This window comes from Camponotus floridanus, unplaced genomic scaffold (assembly GCF_003227725.1).
Source record: "Camponotus floridanus strain SB8 unplaced genomic scaffold, Cflo_v7.5 scaffold69, whole genome shotgun sequence".
Taxonomy (NCBI): domain Eukaryota; kingdom Metazoa; phylum Arthropoda; class Insecta; order Hymenoptera; family Formicidae; genus Camponotus; species Camponotus floridanus.
Window position 1 is genome coordinate 720,783 of NW_020229837.1, and position 23,124 is coordinate 743,906.

At 39.3% G+C, this 23,124-nt stretch overlaps 1 protein-coding gene across 4 annotated transcripts in view; it reads left to right on the plus strand.

Annotated features, from left to right (window-relative positions):
• LOC105257456 (sodium channel protein para) overlaps nt 1–13,974 on the plus strand; it is a 42,200-nt gene extending 28,226 nt beyond the window's left edge. For 3 of the 4 annotated variants that reach the window (XM_025413580.1, XM_025413581.1, XM_025413582.1), the window contains 7 exons: nt 3,072–3,194; nt 6,852–6,974; nt 7,237–7,431; nt 7,517–7,762; nt 8,588–8,858; nt 10,293–10,597; nt 11,096–11,881. In XM_025413580.1, coding sequence (XP_025269365.1) covers nt 3,072–3,194; nt 6,852–6,974; nt 7,237–7,431; nt 7,517–7,762; nt 8,588–8,858; nt 10,293–10,597; nt 11,096–11,881 — 2,049 coding nt within the window. Of the gene's footprint in view, nt 1–3,071; nt 3,195–6,851; nt 6,975–7,236; nt 7,432–7,516; nt 7,763–8,587; nt 8,859–10,292; nt 10,598–11,095 lie in introns of all 4 variants that reach the window. The other variant, XM_025413579.1, reaches the window with a different exon arrangement.
• The last annotated feature ends 9,150 nt before the right edge of the window (nt 13,975–23,124 follow it).

Sequence of the window (23,124 nt, forward strand, 5' to 3'; positions counted from 1 at the left end):
AACGGTCACGTAATGATAAAAATAAGTCGAAGTCATTCGCGAGATCATTCGCAGAAAAATGCGCTCGTCCGTGCTTCGATAAAGAGAATTTACTTATGTGTAAAGATTAAAATAACACACATTTTGTGATAAGTACAAATAATTGAGTATATTCTAGAGACACAAATCACAGAGCGTCGGCGCACGGATAATATAATATATTCCGTTTTTTATTTTATCTCTCCCCCTTTTTTCTTTCTCCCCCTTCTTTCACCCCTCGATCAACTAATGCCAATGTGCGAAGCGGTGGGAGCCGAGCGTGGAAGCTTCCGAGGTGGATTTCTCTTAATCTCTCGATCGCCATTAAGTATTATTGTAAGAACTAACGCAATTTAGTTCCCGTCTGATGAATGTTTGATGAAACTAGCTGTCACTGATCAACTTGGGCGCAGTCTGGGCCGGCGCAGCCGACATCCCGGCCTTCCGTTCCATGAGAACACTGAGGGCCTTGAGACCTTTACGAGCAGTCTCACGGTGGGAGGGCATGAGAGTAAGTCATCGGTCGACGAGGACTTAAAAGCGAAAGAAATAAAGCAAAAAAAGTTGAGCCTGTTATCGCAACGACGTTTGATCAATCGTACGGAGCTAACGGATCGATCGATATATCACGATATAGCACGTTTAATTTGTTCGAGCCGAGCGGAGCTCCGATTGACGAGGGGCTGCCGGTTTTGCATGGGTTGTTCCTTTTTTTCTAACTGTCTCTCTTTCTTTCTCTCTTTCTTCCTCTCAAAGTAGTCGTGACAATGTCGTGGCGATAGATCGATTACCAGCCGAGACTATTCAAAGTCGCTTTACAGGATCAAAGGTTTAAGCTTTGACTGATATCTCTCTCTCTCTCTCTCTCTCTCTCTCGATAGCAATATATAGAAAATTATTTATTTATTTTTGCAAGACGCTTCTCTATCCTCGTTATTTGACTCTCTAAAATTTTCATTTTATAAAAATTGATTAATTATACTTTTTAAATATATATGTAAAATATATTCAGAGCTCTCTTCTCCGTTTACTTTTCCTCTTTAGTTTTTTTTTATTTTGCGAAAAGCGGTTGTCGAGAAAGAAATAATTATGTATATTAATATTTTGAATACGGTCAAGGCAGAGATTGTCGGATCCTTTAAAACGAGCTGCGGATTAATCTCGGCTCGATTCCGATCGATTGCGAATTCAATGATCTCGATGGAGCACGCTATCGATCCGTTGGACGCGGTACGAAGCTTCGGCTTTGGAATATTCGTTGTGATAAATGAGAACGAGATGTAAACGAGAATAAATGGGAAAGGAACAGCTACGGCGGGTGTAGCTTGTGTATTACGGTGTACTATGGTGTGCTTACCGGATGTGCAGAGATACACTGGCGTCTCTACTTGGTGTCTGCACTAATTCTGGAGTCGTTGTCGTACTAGCTAAAGTCGCCTATGTACGCCTTTTTTAAGAGTCTCTTGGTACCAGTGATCGTTGTGCAAAATATACCAGTATATCTATATATAATATATACATATATGAATACGCATATACATATATTATATATATATGCTTTTTGTGTAGTGTAAAAACTTCCTTGTATGTATGTGTGTGCGCGCGCGCGTGTGTGTGCGTGCGTATGGACGCCACGTGCGTCAACGCGCGCGATATGTAATATGTTTATCTCAAGACATGTAATATTTTTCTTAGACCATATTACGACGCTCCAACGCGAGTGACATCTCTAAAAACCTCGCTCATGAGGCTTCCTTCTTTGATAAAATAATTAAAATATATTTTAAATATATATTAAATATATATTAAATATATATATATTAAATTATTATTTTATATATATTAAATATATATTAAATATACATTAAAATATATTTTTTATATTAAAATATATTTTTATGTATTTCTTGCTCGTAATTTTGCGTAATCGAACGCGATGACTTTTTGTTGCGACATGTAAATTAAAATGAAATCACTCGCGTGGCGCGACGTGATCGCAAGTATGACAAACCTTTTCGTCTGTTTCAGGATGCAGCCGATAGTACTTGCTCGTAATGATAATCCCTACCGAGCTGTTTGTCGTTCTATCTCTATCTCTGTCTTTGAATGATTGTGTGTGTGTGTGTCTATATACATATATATATGTGTGTGTATATAAATACACATGTATCTTCCCACGTACAATATATATATGCACATACACACAGTCATGTATATCTCCTGATAATTGTTAAATGCTGTATGTGCCGTACCTGAAATCTCTTTATGCCTTTATATTTCCCTTCTTTATATATTTGTCGTACCATATTAACGTAGTCTTATTCTGTAAGTACCGTTACACATTTCCTTCTCTTACAATTTTCAAAAATATCCCATAAGTTTTGCATCCATGATGTGCATATGAAACATGTAAAAATATCTTTACGCGAAACGTGATTTATTTTCTGAAAGCGTTTCAAATCCTTACGTGTGTTTTAAAGTAATTTAAACGTTATTGTCAAGTTTCTAGCGAAATTTTTCGTTATTGATAGTTTACATTATTAAATATTACATATTAATTTTTATACAATTTAAATATTACATATTAATTTTTACGCGAACTTCGCAAAATAATCATCCGAGATGATTTTGAGTATAATGAAGAAAGAAAAGTATATTTTCCATGACGTTCTATTTTTTTCAAGTGATACATTTCTAATTTTTGAAGTTGATTTAAGTGGTGGTACTTACGGAAAAGTGATATACTAATGTACATATGAGTATATATACATCTCTATATAGATCTAGAAAATGTCGGCTCTCTACGAATCGACAGCCCTCCCGAATTTTCGTCTTTGTACAGATGTCCAAATGTCTCGATCCGTCGAGGAGTCGAAGGAAACGCCAGTAACACGTCGATCTCGGCCGTCTGTCTCTGTTTGACTTTCTCCCCTCCTCTCTTCTATCCTCGCCCTATTCCGTCCACCATGGAACATGATCGAGAACCTCCTAGCCCTCTTATCCACTCGTCTGTCTACCTCTCGCTGTGATTCGCTCTCGTTTCTCGCTCGCAGGTATCGCTCATTAACTTCGTAGCGTCGCTCTGTGGCGCTGGCGGGATTCAAGCCTTCAAAACAATGCGGACCCTAAGGGCCCTAAGGCCGCTCAGGGCGATGTCTAGAATGCAGGGGATGCGGGTATGTAACCCACCGTCTCAGCAGACCTTGTCACTCGCTATCTACGTCTGCCGCTGATGACGGCAGAGTCGAATCTCCTCTCCCCCACCCACGACGGCACGGCATTCTACATATCCGTCCGTCTACGTTCAGTTCCGGTACCAGTTTCGGAGCAATGCACTCCACCGTTTGATTATGTTAACCCCGCGAGAAACGCCGGGAGAAACGGTATTTCTGGGTAATCGCATCGAAAGAATGTCCGTTGGGACAAGTATTCTTTGATACGAATATCTATTTTTTTTGTGTAATCATTATAAATTGTCATAGAAATTATTATTGCGAGGATTATAGATATGAGAGAGTAATCGCGCGATATTCCAAGACAGTTACTTTAGTCACGTTTATTTATGATTTTTTTTATGTCTTATTTAGAATTGTGATACGGAATGTTTAAAATAGATATTTAAAATATTTAGTTTTTCCCGAATATTTTTATAAAATTTAAAAATTTGTCGAGTATAAGAAAAAAAATTTACTGTAACTTTGTATTCCTCAAGGAAAAAGTTTGCCGATTAAAGTAATGTGAAATTTCCTTCTCTACGTCATACGTTACGTCATTAAATCTGTATTATTAATTTTTATTTATAGTCTTTTTTTCATTAATTGTTATTCAATTTGCCAATTTATTTCCAATTCTTTTACATTTATATCGCAAGCGCGATATCGTATACTACTTTATTTGATATACGTGTATTTTATTTTAATTTAAATTATCGCAAGTAGCTGGGAAGAATGATTCTCAGATTATACGGATTCGAAAGTCATCATCGTTTCCCTTACACGAGAAATTCGATAGACAGACCGACCAACAACGTTCATCAAGAGCCTGCATTGTTGTCATTTTAATAACTGAAAATTATGTTGTCTTTGTTATCTGTTTCGAATTTTTCTTAATTGTTTCTTAATGTTTAATCTGAAACATTTGGATTCTTTCAATAACCGTTATTATATTTAATTCTGATTCTATTTCTCAACATTTTTAAAGGTATAATCTTTGTATTCTTTTTAACAGAGTCGATATTTCTTGCAATTGTTTGTACACATATTATTGTCTATAATAAATGCAAATCTGATTTATCAATCTTTATGAAATATTAACATCTTTATGAAATATTATAATCTTTATGAAATATTAACATTTACATGAAAAATAGTTCCTTGTTTCGATATAAGGATTCAGATACTTTAATGTCGACTCTTGACAAACTGCGATATCGTCGGCGCTGTAATATCGAAAACTCGATCTTACATTTTCCCTCCTGTTGCACGTGGATATGCTAAAATAGAAGCAATCGCGCGAATGCACAGCAGAGCTTAGAAATGCGAATGCGCGGAGCAGAACAGCGCGTAGATAATCCGTCCATGAAATTGGCCGACACATTCATGACAACACGCACCATACATAAGGACACGCGCTTTGTTTCACATTGTCTTTGATATACGTGTTGCGTCTTCTTCATCTTCGCCAAGAAAAATAATTCGTAAAGATTGAATCGCGAAGATCGAGATGAAAGCATCCCGTATACCTCGCTCCATGAACTCCATGAAAGCGCGTCCATTACATTCTAGAAATTCGACGCATACAAAGAAAAACGAACATCTCATATCGCATTTTAGGATTAAGCACAACTGTCAAATTATGAAATTTATCTGATTATCGGATATGCGATATGGGTGCACAAACACACACAGGGTATACTTTAATCGTCTCTCACTACACACATGACGCGACGTAGTGATAGTTCGCCCTTTATGATCTCGCTATGATAATGATCACGAATATACGTACTTCCTCGCAAATATACTTATACTTTCTCACATACTCGCAACACAAGGTCGCTGAGACACTGGGTGTAGTAATTACTGTCATGCCCACGCCCTGACACTTCTTCTATTTTACAGTAGCTCGCTGCAAGGTGCTCCTCGGGGCGCTCGACATTTTATTTCTTGCCTTTTGATTTTGCACGAGATCACACGAAGATTTTTGAATTTATAGGATTTATATTCTACTGGAATTTATATACATATGATTTATATATTCCCTAGGATTCTTCATTTGCGAAATTTGTTCGTGAATTTAATTAAGCAAATTCTTCAAAGAATAATTTGCACAATTTATGCAAGTAATTCTAGGGAACATATTAATCACGCGGAAAAATTATCTAGAATTCTCAGTTTGCTCTTCTTCTTTTTCAAATATTGCATACTGAATATCCTAAGAGAGAAGAGAAAAAAAAAGCATTATATTTAAAAAAAAAAGTTTAATTTCTAACTTCTTTCTGAAAAATGTTCATCCATTATAATTATCAGTTGTAAATATTTAATCTTTTGATATTAAATAACTTAATAATTATTTCTCAAACAAAAAATAAAAAAGATGAGATTTTATTTTAGCTAATAAGCTAATATAAAATTTGACTTATTTTTTAAAAACATTTTTTACAATATTAAAAAATTGCTTACAATATTATTGAGTTTTTAAGAAATATGCAATAAAAATGTACAAATGAAAGAGCGCTGTTCATATATTTTTTCTTGGGATATTCTGTATATGAATTGCTTTGCCGTAATATCTGTAATTGAATTGCTTGGTAGACGTGGAAACTGAATGCTTTGCTCGCTTGCTTTCGTCAGCTTTTTATTTGTGCTGCAAGTTGCATCTGCTTTACATGTTGAACTGCTTGTGGCTCCTTTTTTTAGTATATCCAAATTCTTGTAAATATAAATTACACGATGCGCATATCAGTCACTGATCCACGATCACTCAAAATCACGTTCACACTAATTTAATTAAAAATAGTTATACATTAGTTTTAATCATTTTTACTTAAATTGCATACACACACTATTAAGAAAGAAATAAGATAAAAATACTCAAGTCAATATTTATGATTCGTATATACATATAATTAAAATAAGCAAATTATTTAACAATAAATTTTATTTTTATTCTAAAATGAGAAAGAAAATGAGAAAGAATGATTTCTTGGTGTGTATGCAAATTGAAGAATATTTCAATCGCAAAGTATTTCAATTCTCTACATGACTTTTCACTTGGTTTACTCTGCTTATTCATATATTATGTCATATATTTGAAAATCAATTAAGAAGATTTACTCAGAAATGTTTGCAAAGTCGAAATATCACGCACAAAAGCTACTGCACACAGAGAAATGCAATATATATAAATAAATATTAGATTAATTTTTTTATTATTATATTTATGTATTAATATTAAGTTATAGATATTTTTTTATATGAAAGGTAATTTACGATATATTTTTCATAAATTACGTTGTATATATTTTTCAATAGAAATTTTTATTATTTCTTATAATTTTTATATTTTCCACTTTTCTGTAAAAAAAAACTCCAGATTCTTTCCAAAATAAAACCTGTATAAAAGAATTTTCTTTATTTAAAAATTATCTATTTTCTCTCTAAGAATTGTATTTCTTATAAAATAAATTTTGTATACTTTTAATCTCTTTTATTAAAATACGAGTACACTACGTGCATAGCGCGTATAACAGTCACATAGTCGAGCATAGATGCTGAAATGTTTAATTTAATCAACGTGTGATGTCGTTGAGTTTAATCAAACTTCGTCTCTCATAGGTAGTCGTTAATGCCTTGGTCCAAGCCATTCCATCTATCTTCAACGTGTTGCTGGTATGCCTTATTTTCTGGCTTATATTCGCAATCATGGGAGTGCAGCTGTTTGCTGGGAAATATTACAAGGTACATACATTTTATATTACACAGATATAAAAAATCAATCTTCAAGATTATCGATACTCGTTATAGTTTAAACGATTCGTGCAACTTATTTGCGCGAGTAATTTCAGAATTTCCTTTCGAAAAATTGTGAAACTATTAGAAAAATGAGCGGAAAATAATAATTTAATATAATTTAATATAATTTAATATAATTTAATATAATTTAATATAATTTAATTTAATATAATTTAATTAAAATTGAATTTTGATTGTTATGTCGCAGTGTGTCGACGTGAACAAGACGACACTCAGCTACGAGATAATACCGGATCGGAACGCCTGCTTCGCTGAGAATTACACGTGGGAGAATTCGCCAATGAATTTTGATCACGTCGGGAAAGCATACCTGTGCCTATTCCAAGTGGCGACTTTTAAAGGGTGGATCCAAATCATGAATGACGCGATCGATTCTAGGGAGGCGAGTATAGTCTCTTAATAGCTTCTTTTTCCTTATCGATGTTTATGTACATGTTCTAATGCACTCTTAATTTCCCGATGTGCAGATCGACAAGCAGCCGATTCGTGAAACGAACATTTACATGTATCTCTACTTCGTGTTTTTCATTATATTTGGATCGTTTTTTACCCTCAATCTATTCATTGGAGTAATCATCGACAACTTTAACGAGCAAAAGAAGAAGGCTGGCGGCTCCCTCGAGATGTTCATGACGGAAGATCAGAAGAAATATTACAACGCCATGAAAAAAATGGGCAATAAAAAGCCTCTGAAAGCCATTCCTCGACCGAGGGTAAATTATACAAATAATATACACATATATATGTTACATTATGCATACACATCACCCAGATCAATAAATTTGAACGCAAACTTTACGTGATATTATTTGAAAACTTGAAAACATTGCGACTTTTTTTGACAGTTTTGAATTAAAAGATTTTCGAATTAATGAATTTTCAGAATATGCTATTTTAAAAAATATTTTTTATTTATTTACAATGCTTATATTAAGGATGTTTTGTACAATCGCAGCAAAAAGTAGCTGAAAATCAATATTGACGAATATATCCATTTTATTTTGAGTAAGAAATTGTGTGGATTATTACAATTTGATCTTAGCTACAGCGCAGAGATGTATTTTTTAATATTTATTGCGTTTTTACTTAAATATTCCGAATTTTGTTAACCGAAATGATTAATTTTTAGCAAAGAATTTCGTCTGGTGACATGGCTAACTTCATTAAATTATATTTAATATCTTTTTAATCAGTTAGTACTTGTATAATATTATTCGATCAAGTATTTCCTCTGTATCTAAACTTTTGCAAATTTTAAACAAATTCTGAATATTATTTCCATGTGTTTTTGTCATTTGAATCGACGTGGTTATACGTTTCCCATAAGAACACATGTTAATTCGGTGCAAATTAAAATCCTTATAACTTGTGAACGATCTTTAGTGAATCGATTTAAAAATTGTACCGAAGATTCTAAACATATGTAAGGACATTCTGTACAATTTTCATTAAATTCTCAATATTTTGAAAATAGGTGCAAAACATCCTCAACGTATTGAGTAATTATTAATACAAAATATTTCTTTCGGCTTCTACAGTGGCGACCGCAAGGGATAGTGTTTGAAATAGTGACGGACAAAAAGTTCGATATGATAATCATGCTGTTCATCGGGCTGAACATGCTCACGATGACGTTGGACCATTATCAACAAAGCGAAACGTTCAGCAATGTTTTGGACTATCTCAACATGATATTCATTGTGATATTCACCAGCGAGTGTCTCATGAAGATCTTCGCTCTGCGCTACCACTATTTCAAGGAGCCATGGAACCTCTTTGATTTTGTTGTTGTTATATTGTCAATATTAGGTAATGTAACGTAATGGTTGCTTCAGTCGTATGACCCGAGCGAAACGAAAACGAAATGCGCAAAAAGAAGTGGCCTGTTAGCTTCTCTTCTTCTCGATTCACGAAGAAATCATGATCTAATTTATTTCTCTCTTCCGCCTTTTAGTATACATACTCGTAGTGTAGTATTCTATCTCACGTACGAGAACGGATCTCGGCATGCCATGCTATTTCTTCTTTTTTTTCATGCACGCACAATAATCTCTCTTCTCGATTAAGCAGACAGGCCCGACGTTTCGCTCGTGTCTCAACGACTGGTTGATATCATTACGTTACGTAGCCTTACATTGATGTTGAATTTACCTTCCCCGCGCCAAGTACCTTACTCCACGACCCTCGTATCCCACTAAGTGCCATGATTGATGTCTAGTTCGAATTGTCAAGCTCAGCGTTACTTCGTGTCGCGTCTCGAATGAATTTACGGTAAAGATATGCGATTCTTTGAAATCGGCGATTGTATGCGTGGAATTAATCGTTCCGTTATTGAATTGATTAAAGTTACGCAATCTACGATTCCGCGATTTCTATGAATTTTACAAAATATAATATTTCTTGGGAGTACAAAAAAATTTATTATCCGCAAATAAACGTTTCTCTAAGAGAGCTGCCGCGATGTAACGCTTTGCACGAGCAATTCGGCGCGTTAATCGATGTTGCAACAATGTCGTAAATCGAAGTATCGGGTAAGATCGGGTCTGTATAAAGTATGTAGGTCCTAGAATCTAATTTATTGCTCTCACATTTAATTTTTGACTATAGATCAATTGTGTATCTATTTTCGAATGTGACATAGTATTAGCGAAAATAATTTTTCATCTATTCAAAATTATCTTTCATAAGGCACTGCATAATTTCGAATTTAATCTACGATATAGTTTTCCATATATTCAATTAGTTTTGATATGCGCTTTTTATGATTTCGTGACACTACGAACGTGAATTTTCAAAGCATCCGAGTCCCCTTAGGACGCGCATGAAGTTTTGTGACGAGAACTTTTCGATTTTGTACACCTATAATGCACACACTTTCTTAGAGCGAGAAACGTAATGTCTAATATGAATGTCTAATATGTTTTTCTCGCGTTTATGCGTATTTTTTTATCGGAAAGAAACGTTTGATTTTGTTGATTATAGTTTGAAGGAATAATTTTGATAGAAACGTTTGGACGTTTTAAAGCTTCTCTAAATCGCGCACCTTACTCTCCTAGTTACACGATAATTAGATACTACCCAACGCATGCAAACCCATTGGACCTATTGAACCTGTTGACGTTGCACGAGAGTTTCATGAATTATACGAATGAATTTTATGATTTATGCACCCATTTCCTTGATGTTCAATTCAAGTAGAGCACAAGTCTGAGATTCGCTAAAGTGTGGATTCTTTTCCAACAGGTCTGGTGCTCAGCGACATTATTGAAAAATATTTCGTATCGCCGACTTTGCTTCGTGTAGTGAGAGTGGCGAAGGTCGGTCGTGTGCTTCGACTCGTGAAAGGTGCCAAGGGTATCCGAACTCTTCTCTTCGCCCTGGCGATGTCGTTGCCGGCCCTCTTTAATATTTGCCTACTGCTATTTTTGGTGATGTTTATCTTCGCGATATTCGGGATGTCTTTCTTCATGCACGTCAAAGACAAGAGCGGACTCGATGACGTGTATAATTTCAAGACGTTTGGACAGTCCATGATACTGCTATTTCAGGTGACTGTTGCAACAGATATTAATTCACGTATATTTTTGTAAACATTTTATTATCTATTATTTTAGCCAATATTATTTTACACGCATGTGTGTAAATATATTTCTAAAAATTATATAAGAGAAGTAACATTGAACTCTTGAAGGTCGCCAGTAAATAAAATAAAAGAAGTAATTAAAAACGACTACACTGGCAAATTTTATTAAAGTGAATCACGACGTTTCGACCATGGTTTTGGTCCTTTTCGAGTGAAAATAATTTAGCTAACTATTCTATCATGAGAAATAAGGAAATCACTTCGTTAAGATTATCATGTCAACGTCTCCATCAACACATGTGAAGACCATGGTCGAAACGTCGTGATTCACTTTAATAAAATTTGCCAGTGTGGTCGTTTTTAATTACTTCTTTTATATAAGAGAAGACTCTTATTTCTGTCAAGTGCTACATGAAAATGACATATCGGACGCGTGGTAAATTACAACGTTTCGTGTTGGTAGATGTCGACATCGGCCGGTTGGGACGGTGTTCTCGATGGTATAATAAACGAGGAGGACTGCCAGGAGCCAAACAACGAGATCGGCTACCCAGGCAACTGCGGCTCCTCGACGATCGGGATCGCTTATCTACTCTCGTATCTCGTCATCAGCTTCCTGATCGTTATCAACATGTACATCGCCGTGATTCTCGAGAATTACTCGCAGGCCACCGAGGACGTGCAGGAGGGCCTGACGGACGACGATTACGACATGTACTACGAGATTTGGCAACAGTTCGATCCGGACGGCACGCAGTACATCAGATACGACCAGCTGTCGGAATTTCTCGATGTATTGGAGCCCCCGTTGCAGATACATAAGCCCAATAAATACAAGATCGTGTCGATGGATATCCCCATATGTAAGGGTGACCTTATGTTTTGCGTGGATATCCTCGACGCCCTCACCAAGGACTTTTTCGCACGGAAGGGCAATCCAATCGAAGACACGGGCGATATAGGCGAGGTCCAGGCGCGGCCCGACGAGGTCGGCTACGAGCCGGTCTCGTCCACCCTGTGGCGGCAGCGCGAGGAGTATTGCGCCCGCCTAATACAGAACGCCTGGCGGAAGCACAAGCAGCAGCGGCTTGGCGGCCCGAGCGAGGAGAGCGACGATCCGGACACGGATCTGTGCGCACGGCAGACCAAGGTGCTGGTCGAGAGCGACGGTTACATCACGAAGAACGGCCATCGCGTTGTCATAGACAGCCGATCGCCGAGTGTCACTTCGAAAACCGCGGACGTCTGATCGCCATCGTCGTCGTCGCCGCCGTCGCAGCTGCCGCAGCAGCCACCGCCGCCGTCCGCGCGCCGCAAATCGCTCTACCGCAGCAGCCGCAGTCGCAGCAACAGCAGCAGCAGTTGCAGCAGCAGCAGCAGCAGCAGCAACATCGTCGACGACGATGATCACGCATCATCAGCCGCTCGCACTGCTCGTGCGAAGTAGTGGCCGGGCGGGCACCTCGCGTGCGCTCTCCATCGACAGCCTTATAGTTGTATAAATAACAATTCCTCCAACGAGTTGCCTTTAATCGACTTTAAACGAGCCACGACCGTTGGGAGAGAGAGAGAGAGAGAGAGAGAGAGAGAGAGAAAGAGAAGAAAGACACGTCGCTGGTTAGACGAGCGTCCGTATCAAGTACACGAGGAGACTGCGACTGCGTCTAGATGACCGGTTTGAAAGTGCGCTGCTCTCGCCGATCGCCGATTTTGTCGCGTGTCCGCGTGACTAACCGAGGATCGGTTTTACTTGGCCATGGCGTCCGGATCGCGGAAGATGTCGCGAAAAAGCGCGACTCGGCTTCAAGATGCACGAGGAGAAGCAAGAGGACGGACTACGAAGACGCGAGGAGGAATACGAGGAGGGAAGGCCGGAACGTCGCAACGTCCTCCCCGAGTCGACTTCCCCAATATTGAGACTCGTGGGACGTGACATCGCGACGCGGAGAGAAAAAGAGAGAGAGACCATCTTGCTTTTTCTCGCAGTAAGCCTCGCCTCTCTATTGCTCTCGTCGTTCGATTCAAAGAGTAGCTCGCGCGGATCGCGTTAGCCGCGCGCGTCAGCGACGACGGCCGCGCATCGAGGCGACGCGCGACCTCTTGTCTACACCATCTTGTACACATTAGCTCAATCTCGCGAATCTCTATATCCGCCGTTTGGATTTTTTACACCGTTTTACAGCAGTAAACCCGCCTACTCGCCCCCGCGCGACGCCGCGACGCCTCAGGCGCCGCCGTCGAGCCCCGTTGCGGCGATATTCGCTTTAAAGAACGATATTGTATAAATCGCAGTTATGCTAGAGGAACGAAGGAAAAGAATGTTGTTGTTGATGATGATGATGATGATGATGATGATGATGATGATGATGATGACGATGATGATGACGACGACGACGACGACGACGATTATGATGATGATGATGATGATGATGATGATGTTAACGATGTCGTGATATCGGTCGATACCGACTCGTACGATCATCACTTTCGATTAACGACGATTAGAGGACGAGCGAAAGAAAATTTCGCAGGCGAAAGGGGACTCATTCGTGAAATGAAACGTGCGCGTAGTAGTGTTATACATTCGCTCGGCTTGCAATCTCTCGCGGAAAACGGTGCGCGAAAAAACGCTTGATCGCGCCGCTTGGTTCCACAACCCCCCTCTCCCGCCCCTTTCTCTCACGGATTTCTCTCCGCGACCTCGTCCGTCGGTCCCGAAGGGGAGTCCCGCGCGTGTCAATCATCGGGGATACACAGGATCGTTCCATCCGCCGCCGCGAATCAATTAAATCGCGGACCGCGAATGTAACCCTCCCCCACCCCCTTCCCCTCCTCCGACGCTCACGCGTGAGTCTCGGAGAGTGTCTCCCTCTCTCTCCCCCTCCTTCTTTCCTCTCCTCCTCTCCGCAGAGCATCTCCGCGTTTCGGGGTCGATGTCGACGACGTGTCCGCGTCTCTTTTTGCTCCGCGTTTGGCGCTTTTTTCCGGTCTCTATCTCGGGTCTATCTCGCGCGCGAAACCCTTTTGCGTCTCCCCGGATCGGCGGGGATCCGCTTGAATCGACGTTCCTTTTTTTCTCTTTTCGGATTCTTCTCACGGACTTATACATACATATACATATATATATAAATATATATACCTATTTCTCTCTACTCCCATTTGCCTGTCTGTGCCTCCGCTCTTTCGCCGCCCTTCCCTTTCGACACTTTCGCGTCGCGACCCTCAATCGCATGACGCTAAACGCGTCGAAGCAATCGTCGAAGCGTCGAGGAAAAGTGCATATTATTGGCTTTTTAAAAGAGAAAAAAAATAAAATAATAAATAGTAATAAGGAAGAGAGAGAGAGAGAGAGAGAGAGAGAGAGAGAGAGAGAGAGAGAGAGAGAGAGAGAACGCTGCCGCGCGAAAAGAGAGAGAGAGAAAGAGAGAGACGTACACCTTTAACGCATCCGATGATCGACCAACGGCCGAAGGGGTTGGAGAGAGGGGGAGGGGGAGGGGGAGGGGAGGGGGCGCGATTCCGCAGTCTCATCATCTCTCAGCTAGATATTTACACATTTGCAAAACTTACACGCAGTCTTACACGACGTAGTATAAAAAAAACGCGCTTCGGAATAAATAAATTAATTCTACATTCTAGTGTATCGTTATTCGAATAATCGCAATCGATCGCCGTGCGCGCGCGCGCGCGCGCGTAAACCCGTCTCGCGTCGCACAACCCGCAAACGCTGAAGAGATTTTACATAGGGTTGTTGTAATTTTATTATTATTATTATTATTATTATCATTATTATAATTATAATTATAATTATTATTATTGTAATTATTATTGTATCGATGGTGCACACAACACGGAGCACACGCGAAATTTGTTCGTCCGACTCGAACTCTCTCTAGCGTGGTTAATGAAATAAGTAACAAGGAGATACTGCTATGTAAAATATAGTTTTACCGCTCCGAAATATATATATATATATATATATATATATATATATATATATATATATTGCTCTTTCAGTAGCGAGAGTGTTTCACTTTGGGAGCTTTCGAGTTCGCGAGTATCTTCAAAAGAGTGAGGAAAATGCGCGGGGAAAATATCGAGGGAAGGGTGAAAAAGAGAGAGAGAGGAAGAAGAGAAGCGGAAGAGCTCCGTGCGGAAAGAGCCTTTTGTATACACGAAACGAATTGGATCGCACAAGTATTTCTCGCTAATAATCGGATGATAATGAAAACCCTACGTTGTGCCTTTTGAATAACAGCAATCTTAAGCAAGCTGAAGAAAAGAGAGGAGGGGAGAAAAAAAAGAAACAAACTTCGGTTTCCCGACAATTAAATAACGTTAATATCATCGGTGGCGTCTCAACCCAAAGTTGAAGCTGCTGCTTTTGCGTTCCCTATAGTTGACGAAACCGTGTGCGTCCTCTTCGCTCTCTGTTTCTCAGCACCCGAGTTATCTTTGCTAACGCAGTCGGCGTCCCGATTAATCAATGCGGAATCTATAGACGGGTTTACGCACACACACACAGGAACTTCGCGCGGAATCGCGTCCGTCAAAGTTGCACGCCAGTCAACCTTCGATCGATGTTGGATCACGATGGAAGGAGGCGCGTATGTTTGATTCGGGGAGGTCCAGTTATTTCAATTAAATAGGACAGCTCCCGAACCATCTGTCCGGCCTCTCTGTCTCGGGATCATTTCGGGATCGGCTCGAAATTCGTGGCTCGAAATTCGTACGCACCCAGACAGAAGGACGCTTTGCACTCTTTCCATCGTGGTCGCGTCACTTGCAGTTATCGTCGCGATTCCGTCACGAAGTGTAAGTACCAATCTCATTTCGCCTTCGCGCAACAACCTACACACAGATCACCAGAGCAACTTTGAACGTGTGTCTCAACAATTCACACACACAGAGAGTATCGGAGAGTATCACGGTATAAAGCGTGACGACGATGACGACGACCGATGACTTTGCGACTGTCGTAAGAATACATGCGCGTCTGTGTGTCATGTATAGACAGATGTTCCACGCGTGTGTGCAGGATGAGACAGACCCGCGTGTGTTTCCTCTCTGACATTTTATTAGTCATTCGGATAAAGAGACCCTTGCCGTTCGACAAATTCCTCCCGACGAACGTTGCATTTTTGTTCGAACGCCGACTATTCTTTCCCCTGAAATGTCAATCGGAGGACAGCTCGAAGAGCTCGTCTCGCCTCGCACGCACACGAGCGAACGACTCGAACGAGTCGAGTTGACGAAGAGCGTTATCGCGGTCACGTCGTGTGAGCTTAAGTAGGCGGCGAGATGCAAGAAGAACAAGGAGAGAAATAATAAATGCGTGTGTGCGTGTGTGTTGATGCGGATTGTGCGATCGTTATTTTTCTACGTCTACATCCGCGTAGGGTCGGTAGGGCGGAGGAAAGGGACGTGCGGGGAGACAGACGCGGATCGCGAGGGACAACGACGTGGAAGCGGTGGGCCGTTGTTGTCAGCGCTCTAGACAGGAAGTCGAGGGGCGCGGGCGGGGGTGACGGGAGTCGAAATTCGGGCGAGAGAGGGAGAACGCGTTCTCGCTGGCCGAGAACGTGTGAAAGCGCCTCGTAAAGATCAGGGACCGCGACAGACGTAACAAAGGCCGTGCTTGGCGCAGATGTTGCTTGTCCTGATGCAATTGAACATGATTGATGGATTTACGAGCACTCGGGGATAGATAAAGGATTCACGTACCGAGTGTCGCATCGTGACGCATGGGTCTACATCTTTCGCGCCACGTCTAATAATTGAGCTACGAGGTATGAGGGACTAGACGAGGAGAATATATATGATACGGAGCATGTGTCACGCACGTGCATTTTTGATCGATCAAATTAGATATTTCATTTGTCCCAAATGGCATGATTGTATAAATTCTAGGCGCACATTCCAAACTTTTCACTCGTGCTGTTCTCTCTTGGTCGATCACACTCGATTGCCGTTCAATCGATTGTTTCAGTCAATGATGACAATGACGAGACTAATCATGACGAGGACAACGTTCGCAACTAGACATAAAAGAGCAGATGTCGTTGTAGATGAATAATGATATGAAACATTTGGAAAGTAGCCTGGCAAATCGTCACTTTACAGAAACACAAAGAGTAAATAAGATTTATCGATGAGAAATTATTGTACAAATAATTCACGCTAATGGCGAATTATTGACCTAACGAAGCTTTGTCCGATATTAATCGTGTGTTTTCATCGTAGCTTTTCTACATTTATTTGCAATGCACGAATTTCAAATCGCGGATTGTCCGACATTTTTACATTGGCCATTTTGAAGATTCTAAATCTAAGCTCGCTTCAAATGTATACCGCTAAGATTAAAAGATAAATGTGTGAAAATGATATTCTAAAGGAAACGTATAAATATATATTCGAAGAAATTTATCTCTATACGAAAATAAAAAACGTAACGCAAGCGATAAGAAGAACGCATGTTCCTAATTTTCAAATATATTTAGCGCTTCAAAATTTCATGTCGCTTTTTTCAGACACACGAGGCTGAAAGTATTTTTTACAAGGCACAATCGTAAAAGTAATTCGTCGCGATGGCGATGCGCATGATTCAGGAGCATTAATAATGCCGTCCGCACTCACGAGGAGAGACTACGTCTTTTTTTCTCGCGATTCAAGGGGGATTCTCGTCGTAACGTGGGAACTTAGGTCGAACACTAGACTATTAATCGTGTAAAAAATAGAAACGCGAATAGAAAAATGCGTTTCCGAAAGCATTCGGAGGAAAATCTAATCAGGATGGCACTAATCGCTTCCGAAAAAACGCAGCTGCGTCTCGTTCGCTCGAGAAGAATCGTCGCTCTCTACGACATTTCGCGCGTATATTATCGGTCCTCTCTCCCCCTTCCCCCCTTCGGCGTTTTTTTTTTTCCGAACCGATCGATCGCGTCTCGACGTTGTCCCTCGGAATCGCGGCGTCTTTGAAAGCTCGATGGACGACGACGACAACGACGACAATTATGACGACGACGACGACGATGACAAATCGAAGATTGAAACTTGCTCCAATAAATATCGAAGAGTACGTTATCGAGAAATATATATATCCGAAAAGGTCCGTCCGGTTCACTCTGTCCCGTACCCCCCCCGAGACTCCCTCCCCGCCCTGTCATCGGTTTGGCCTCCTCTCCCGTGTTGTAATACGTGCAAATAATTCGATATAATATAATCAAATCGCTCTTGTACTCTCTCACGATAATAAATATTTTCGACATTACATTCGCGAGTACATTCGGCTGTAGACAACCGTGTACGTACATGTATAAGTCGATGCGGAAACGATGAATGGGTGACGCGAAACTTTACGGCCTGTCGCGTACAAATATTTTTACATCGAACCGACAAACACTGGTTACGTAATAACGTAAATTCAATTCTCTTCTCGTAGAGACTATCTTCTCGGTAGAGACGTAAAGAGAAACAGGAAAAGGGCAGATGATCTGAATGTCACTTAACTTTATCGTTTATAGGACATAAATGCATCCGCCGATGAGACGTTTAAGCTCCTGTCTCGCGAAGCTTATTCCGATTGTGAGCTTAATTGGCTAGAGCACTTGTCTAACGTGCTCGTGTTCCGATGTAGATTTGTATGCACAGGACAGGCTTAAATTTTATTGCGATGGACAGTCCAAACGAATGCGGCCGCAATCTTCGGAAACGCCTCCTCGACGATTTGCATCGTTCTTCCCCGGTTGGAGGCGCGCGATGAAGAGACGAGCGGCTGAAGGCGAGCATGCATGGCTTGCATGGTTTGTCGCTTTTCACGATTTCGTCTCGGACGAGTCACGCAAAGTGAAGGCAATCACGCGAAGGGAGTACAGGCATTCTCTATTTCTGTACTTTGGATAGTCCGCGATAGGTCGACGTAAACGAGACGGATCAACGAAATGTCAAACTTGTCGGACAACATCCCGAATAATTTTCAGAATGTTGGAAAGCTTTTCGTTTTACACGAAACTCGAATTGGCACGATTATCGTGACTTGTAAATGGAGATAAAAAATAATTCTAATTTTTAAATCAGAGAGATCGCCATCGGAGCGTTCGTTGCCGACGATAGAATTATATAAAAAAATCGGTTACGCAACGTATTCACTTTGAGAGACTCGCCTTGAGATAATCTTGAAATGCGGACCATCCGCTTTAAAAGTAGGCTGAAGTAGTGTCTCGGCAAATGCGTCGATTCGTCGAAGGATGGAATGTTATGACGCGCGCCGCGCGTTTATTCGCGACTTCCCCAATAATTCGATCGCAACGTCTTCTCATCGACGTTGAGATTAACATTCCGTCCGTGACATCGAATCGAAGAGGACTGCGAGGGGACCATATATCTTAAGATGAGAGAAATTGTCCGTCGAAGAAGGTTGCGAGTGTCAATAAAATACGCGAATGCTGTGTCGAAAGGCGTGCAAATATTTTTCAGAATTTTTCAAAATGTCTCGCGCTTCAATAAATAATTCAATCAATAATTAAACAACTATATAATATACATTATATCACATATATCCACATTACTGGCGATTTAATAATCATCTTCTTCGTTTTATCGTCACTAAGAGAGCAAGAGGGATAGGGGGGGAAAAAAAATAGTTTCTTGTTAATCTCCACTCTATCTTGATGAACTCATTTTTTTTTGGCTTAAAAGGGCAGTCCTTTCGCCGTCCTCCCGCATTTCTATCTTCGAAATGTATATTACACGAGAGTTGCTCGAGGAGCGACGAGGGAGAGGGTTGCATGAGAGCTGTTCGGTGATATCGCGGAAGGGAAGTTTCACGTGGGAAAAAAACCACTGTTTGATCGATACGTTGACGAGGACGATAACGACAACAAGGACGACAAGGACGACGACGAAAATGACGATAACAACTAGGACGACGAGGAACGAAACAATGTCATTAGGGGGAGGGGGGTGGAAGAGCGTGCGTGGTGTGCTTCGTTGAGTTTTGTTAATTTTTTTCAAAGTGTACATTAAAAAAAATACCAGCTTTTTACGCGACGACGGCTGTAAGATATAACAAAAAAAAAATAGGGCTTTCCTTCGTTAAGCGAGGTAAGACGAGGTTTAACGTACTTTCTCCGAGGACGATACTGCCGTTACGTATTGTATAAAAGAAAACTAAGTTAACTAATCGTAAATGCACGAAAAAAATTTTCTTAAACGGATAGCAACAAACAAAAAGGGCTTTGTAGTGTCTCGATACTCTCGAATCATTAATCCTACGTCGTGAGATAATAAATAATGATATTAATGAAATAAAAAAAAAATAAATAAATAAATAAATAAATATGAAACAAAAATCCTAGAGCTGGGCTAAAGCATATTGTAAAGTGTCAAGCTACGGAGCCTGTCGGCCAGTATAAATGAACAAGCAACTGCCATGGGTCATCAAGCTATAGGTAGAAACGTGCTAAGAATCCAATTTTAACAAGCTAGCTGTCGAAACATTTAAGAAAAAAAAACGCGCGAAGGATCGTCCATTAAAAAGAAAAAAAAGAAAAATCTGCGTACGTATGCATGCGTGTGCGAGTGTGTGTGAGGGTGCGTGTGTGCATGTGTGCGTGCTCGCGCGTGTTGGTGCGGACACGCGGACCGGATGACGCGCGCGTGTCCATGCGTAACGCACACGTGGACAGGCGCGCGTGCGCGCGCGCGCAAGACGAGGCACGCGAGGAAAATGCGAGAACACAGAGAAGCTCCTCCGTTAAGAATATGACATTCATTACTACTTAACAGGATAAAAATAACAAGAGAAAAAAAATATGGGTTATTTGCACAATATTATAAATAATTACTATATTTACTACGATTATTAAATTAAAGAGCAAATAATAAGAGGATAAAAAAAAAACTGTTGTTAAATAATTAATACACAAAAAGAGAGGGGGATGAGCGGAAATAAAGAGTAATAATTATAAAACGATTTAAGCTAACGATCGATATTGGGTCAAAATGGAAAGCGACGAAGATGATGGAGAGAGGATGCGATGAAGGGGGGGATAAGAAGAGAGAGAGAGAGGAGGAAGGAAAAGGAGGAGGATACGATTCGTTTGTTATCGATTAGTTAACGATCCTTACACATTATATTATTGTAATTATATAAAGTAAACGATTATTATCATAATAGTTACAATTAACAACAAGTTGTTACCGCTTTGTTATACATAATATAATTAATAATAAGATTAAAGAGAAAAAAAGTAAGAGCGAATGCATCGTTGATTCGTCCTTTACTTATGTAGATACTAAAAATACGATCGACTCTATTGTTTTCAATGTCTTCACCGTATCTCTTCGTTTGCTACCCGATTTCATTTCGTTGTCGAAGATTCGGTATTGTCGGCTTACCTCGCCCGGCCACAATATACACACGTTTTACAGAGATATTTTCAATAAACGAAAAAGCTTAACACTCACACAGCAGTTGTACTTTTTGTTCTCAATCTTGTTCACCGTCCCTGAGAGATTTCTCTCATTTTCGGTTTTCAATGAACGTGATAACGACAATATTTGTGTCTGTGCTATAAATATATCTTATCATCTAAAGAACTGTAATTCATTGTTTTAGATAATTTTAATCTCCAAAGAAAAATAAGATAAAAAAATAAGATATTGAAAAATAAGGTATTTGATTGATGATATACATATAAGCTTGTGCAAACTAACGTACGATATTGGAAACATGAAATCTTTTAAAATATACTCGATTTTACAGCAACAAGTTTCGCAGTTGGATAAAATGTTTAATTACAAATATAAAAGATAACGCGAGTCGCGTTACTTTTAAAAATGGATTATTTATAAAATTATGAAAATTGAATTATACAATTAAAAAAAGTATACATTTTAAACTTAATTTTCTCAAGATGCTTTGTTTGCCATTAACTATTCTATGTAACATTTAAGGATGTTTTGTACCTATTTTTAAAATATTGAGAATTTAATGAAAATTGTACAGAATGTCCTTACATATGTTTAGAATCTTCAGTACAATTTTTAAATCGATTCACTAAAGTGTTCACAAGTTATAAGGATTTTAATTTGCACCGAATTAACATGTGTTCTTATGGGAAACGTATAACCACGTCGATTCAAATGACAAAAACACACGGAAATAATATTCAGAATTTGTTAAAAATTTGCAAAAATTTGGATACAGAGGAAATATTTGATCAAATAATATTATACAAGTACTAATTGGTTAAAAAGATATTAAATATAATTCAATGAAGTTAGCCATATATCTGTCACAAGGCGAAATTCTCTGCCAAAAGTTAATCATTTCGATTCATGATGTTTTGTACTTATTTTCAAAATATTGAGAATTTAATGAAAATTATACAGAATGTCCGTACATATGTTTAGAATCTTCAGTACAATTTTTAAATCGATTCACTAAAGCGCAAGTTATAAGGATTTTAATTTACACTGAATTAACACGTGTTCTTATGGAAAACGTATAACCACGTCGATTCAAATGACAAAAAACAAAATAAATCAGAATTGTTAAAAATTTACAAAAGTTTAGATACAGAGGAAATACTTGGTCAAATAATATTATACTAACTAGTTAAAAAGATATTAAATATAATTTAATGAAGTTAGCCATGTATCTGTCACAAGGCGAAATTCTCTGCTAAAAGTTAATCATTTCATTAACAAAATTCGGAATATTTCAGTAAAAACGCAATAAATATTAAAAAATACATCTCTGCGCTGTAGCTAAGAAAAAAAATTGTAATATTCCCCACAATTTTTTACTCAAAATAAAATGGATATATTCGTCAATATTGATTTTCAGCTACTTTTCGCTGGGATTGTACACACAAAACATCCCTAAATATCTCGTATAAAATCCCACTCGATCGGATAAAAATAATGACGGATCTCGAGGTCGCGAAGGTCTCGTTTGGAGGAGCCACGTAAGAAGAGGAGAAGAGCTCCGGGATCATGAAAAAGGCAAAAGAGAAAAGGAAAGAAAATTCCGCTCTTATTTCGTCCGCCTGTTTACCTGGTAACTTCACCTGGGGTACAATCTATTCTTGCTACGGTGTCTACGGTGGGGGGGGGGGGACGGGCACACGTGACGCTACCGGATCATCGGATCGGATCAACGGGTCCGCAGCAGGGTGGACGGGTCACCATGCCGGCGAACGTAAAAAAAAATAAAAAAAGGACCAAGTACACGTTGGTATCATTTATTTTCAAATTTTTATTTAAAAAATATTATTTTTAAATTATTTTATATATTTTAAATAATTAATTTAAAATTTCATCTAGAAAATTAATTTTATTTTTTAACAACTCCTAATACTATAATATACTATATATTATAATCCATATACACTACCATTTTCTTTTTTATGCTGCCGTTACGTCCACTGGCGTTAGTCACGTCAAGGGCGCGCCGGGTCACCGAGCAGGCGTGGAGTCGTGGCGCGG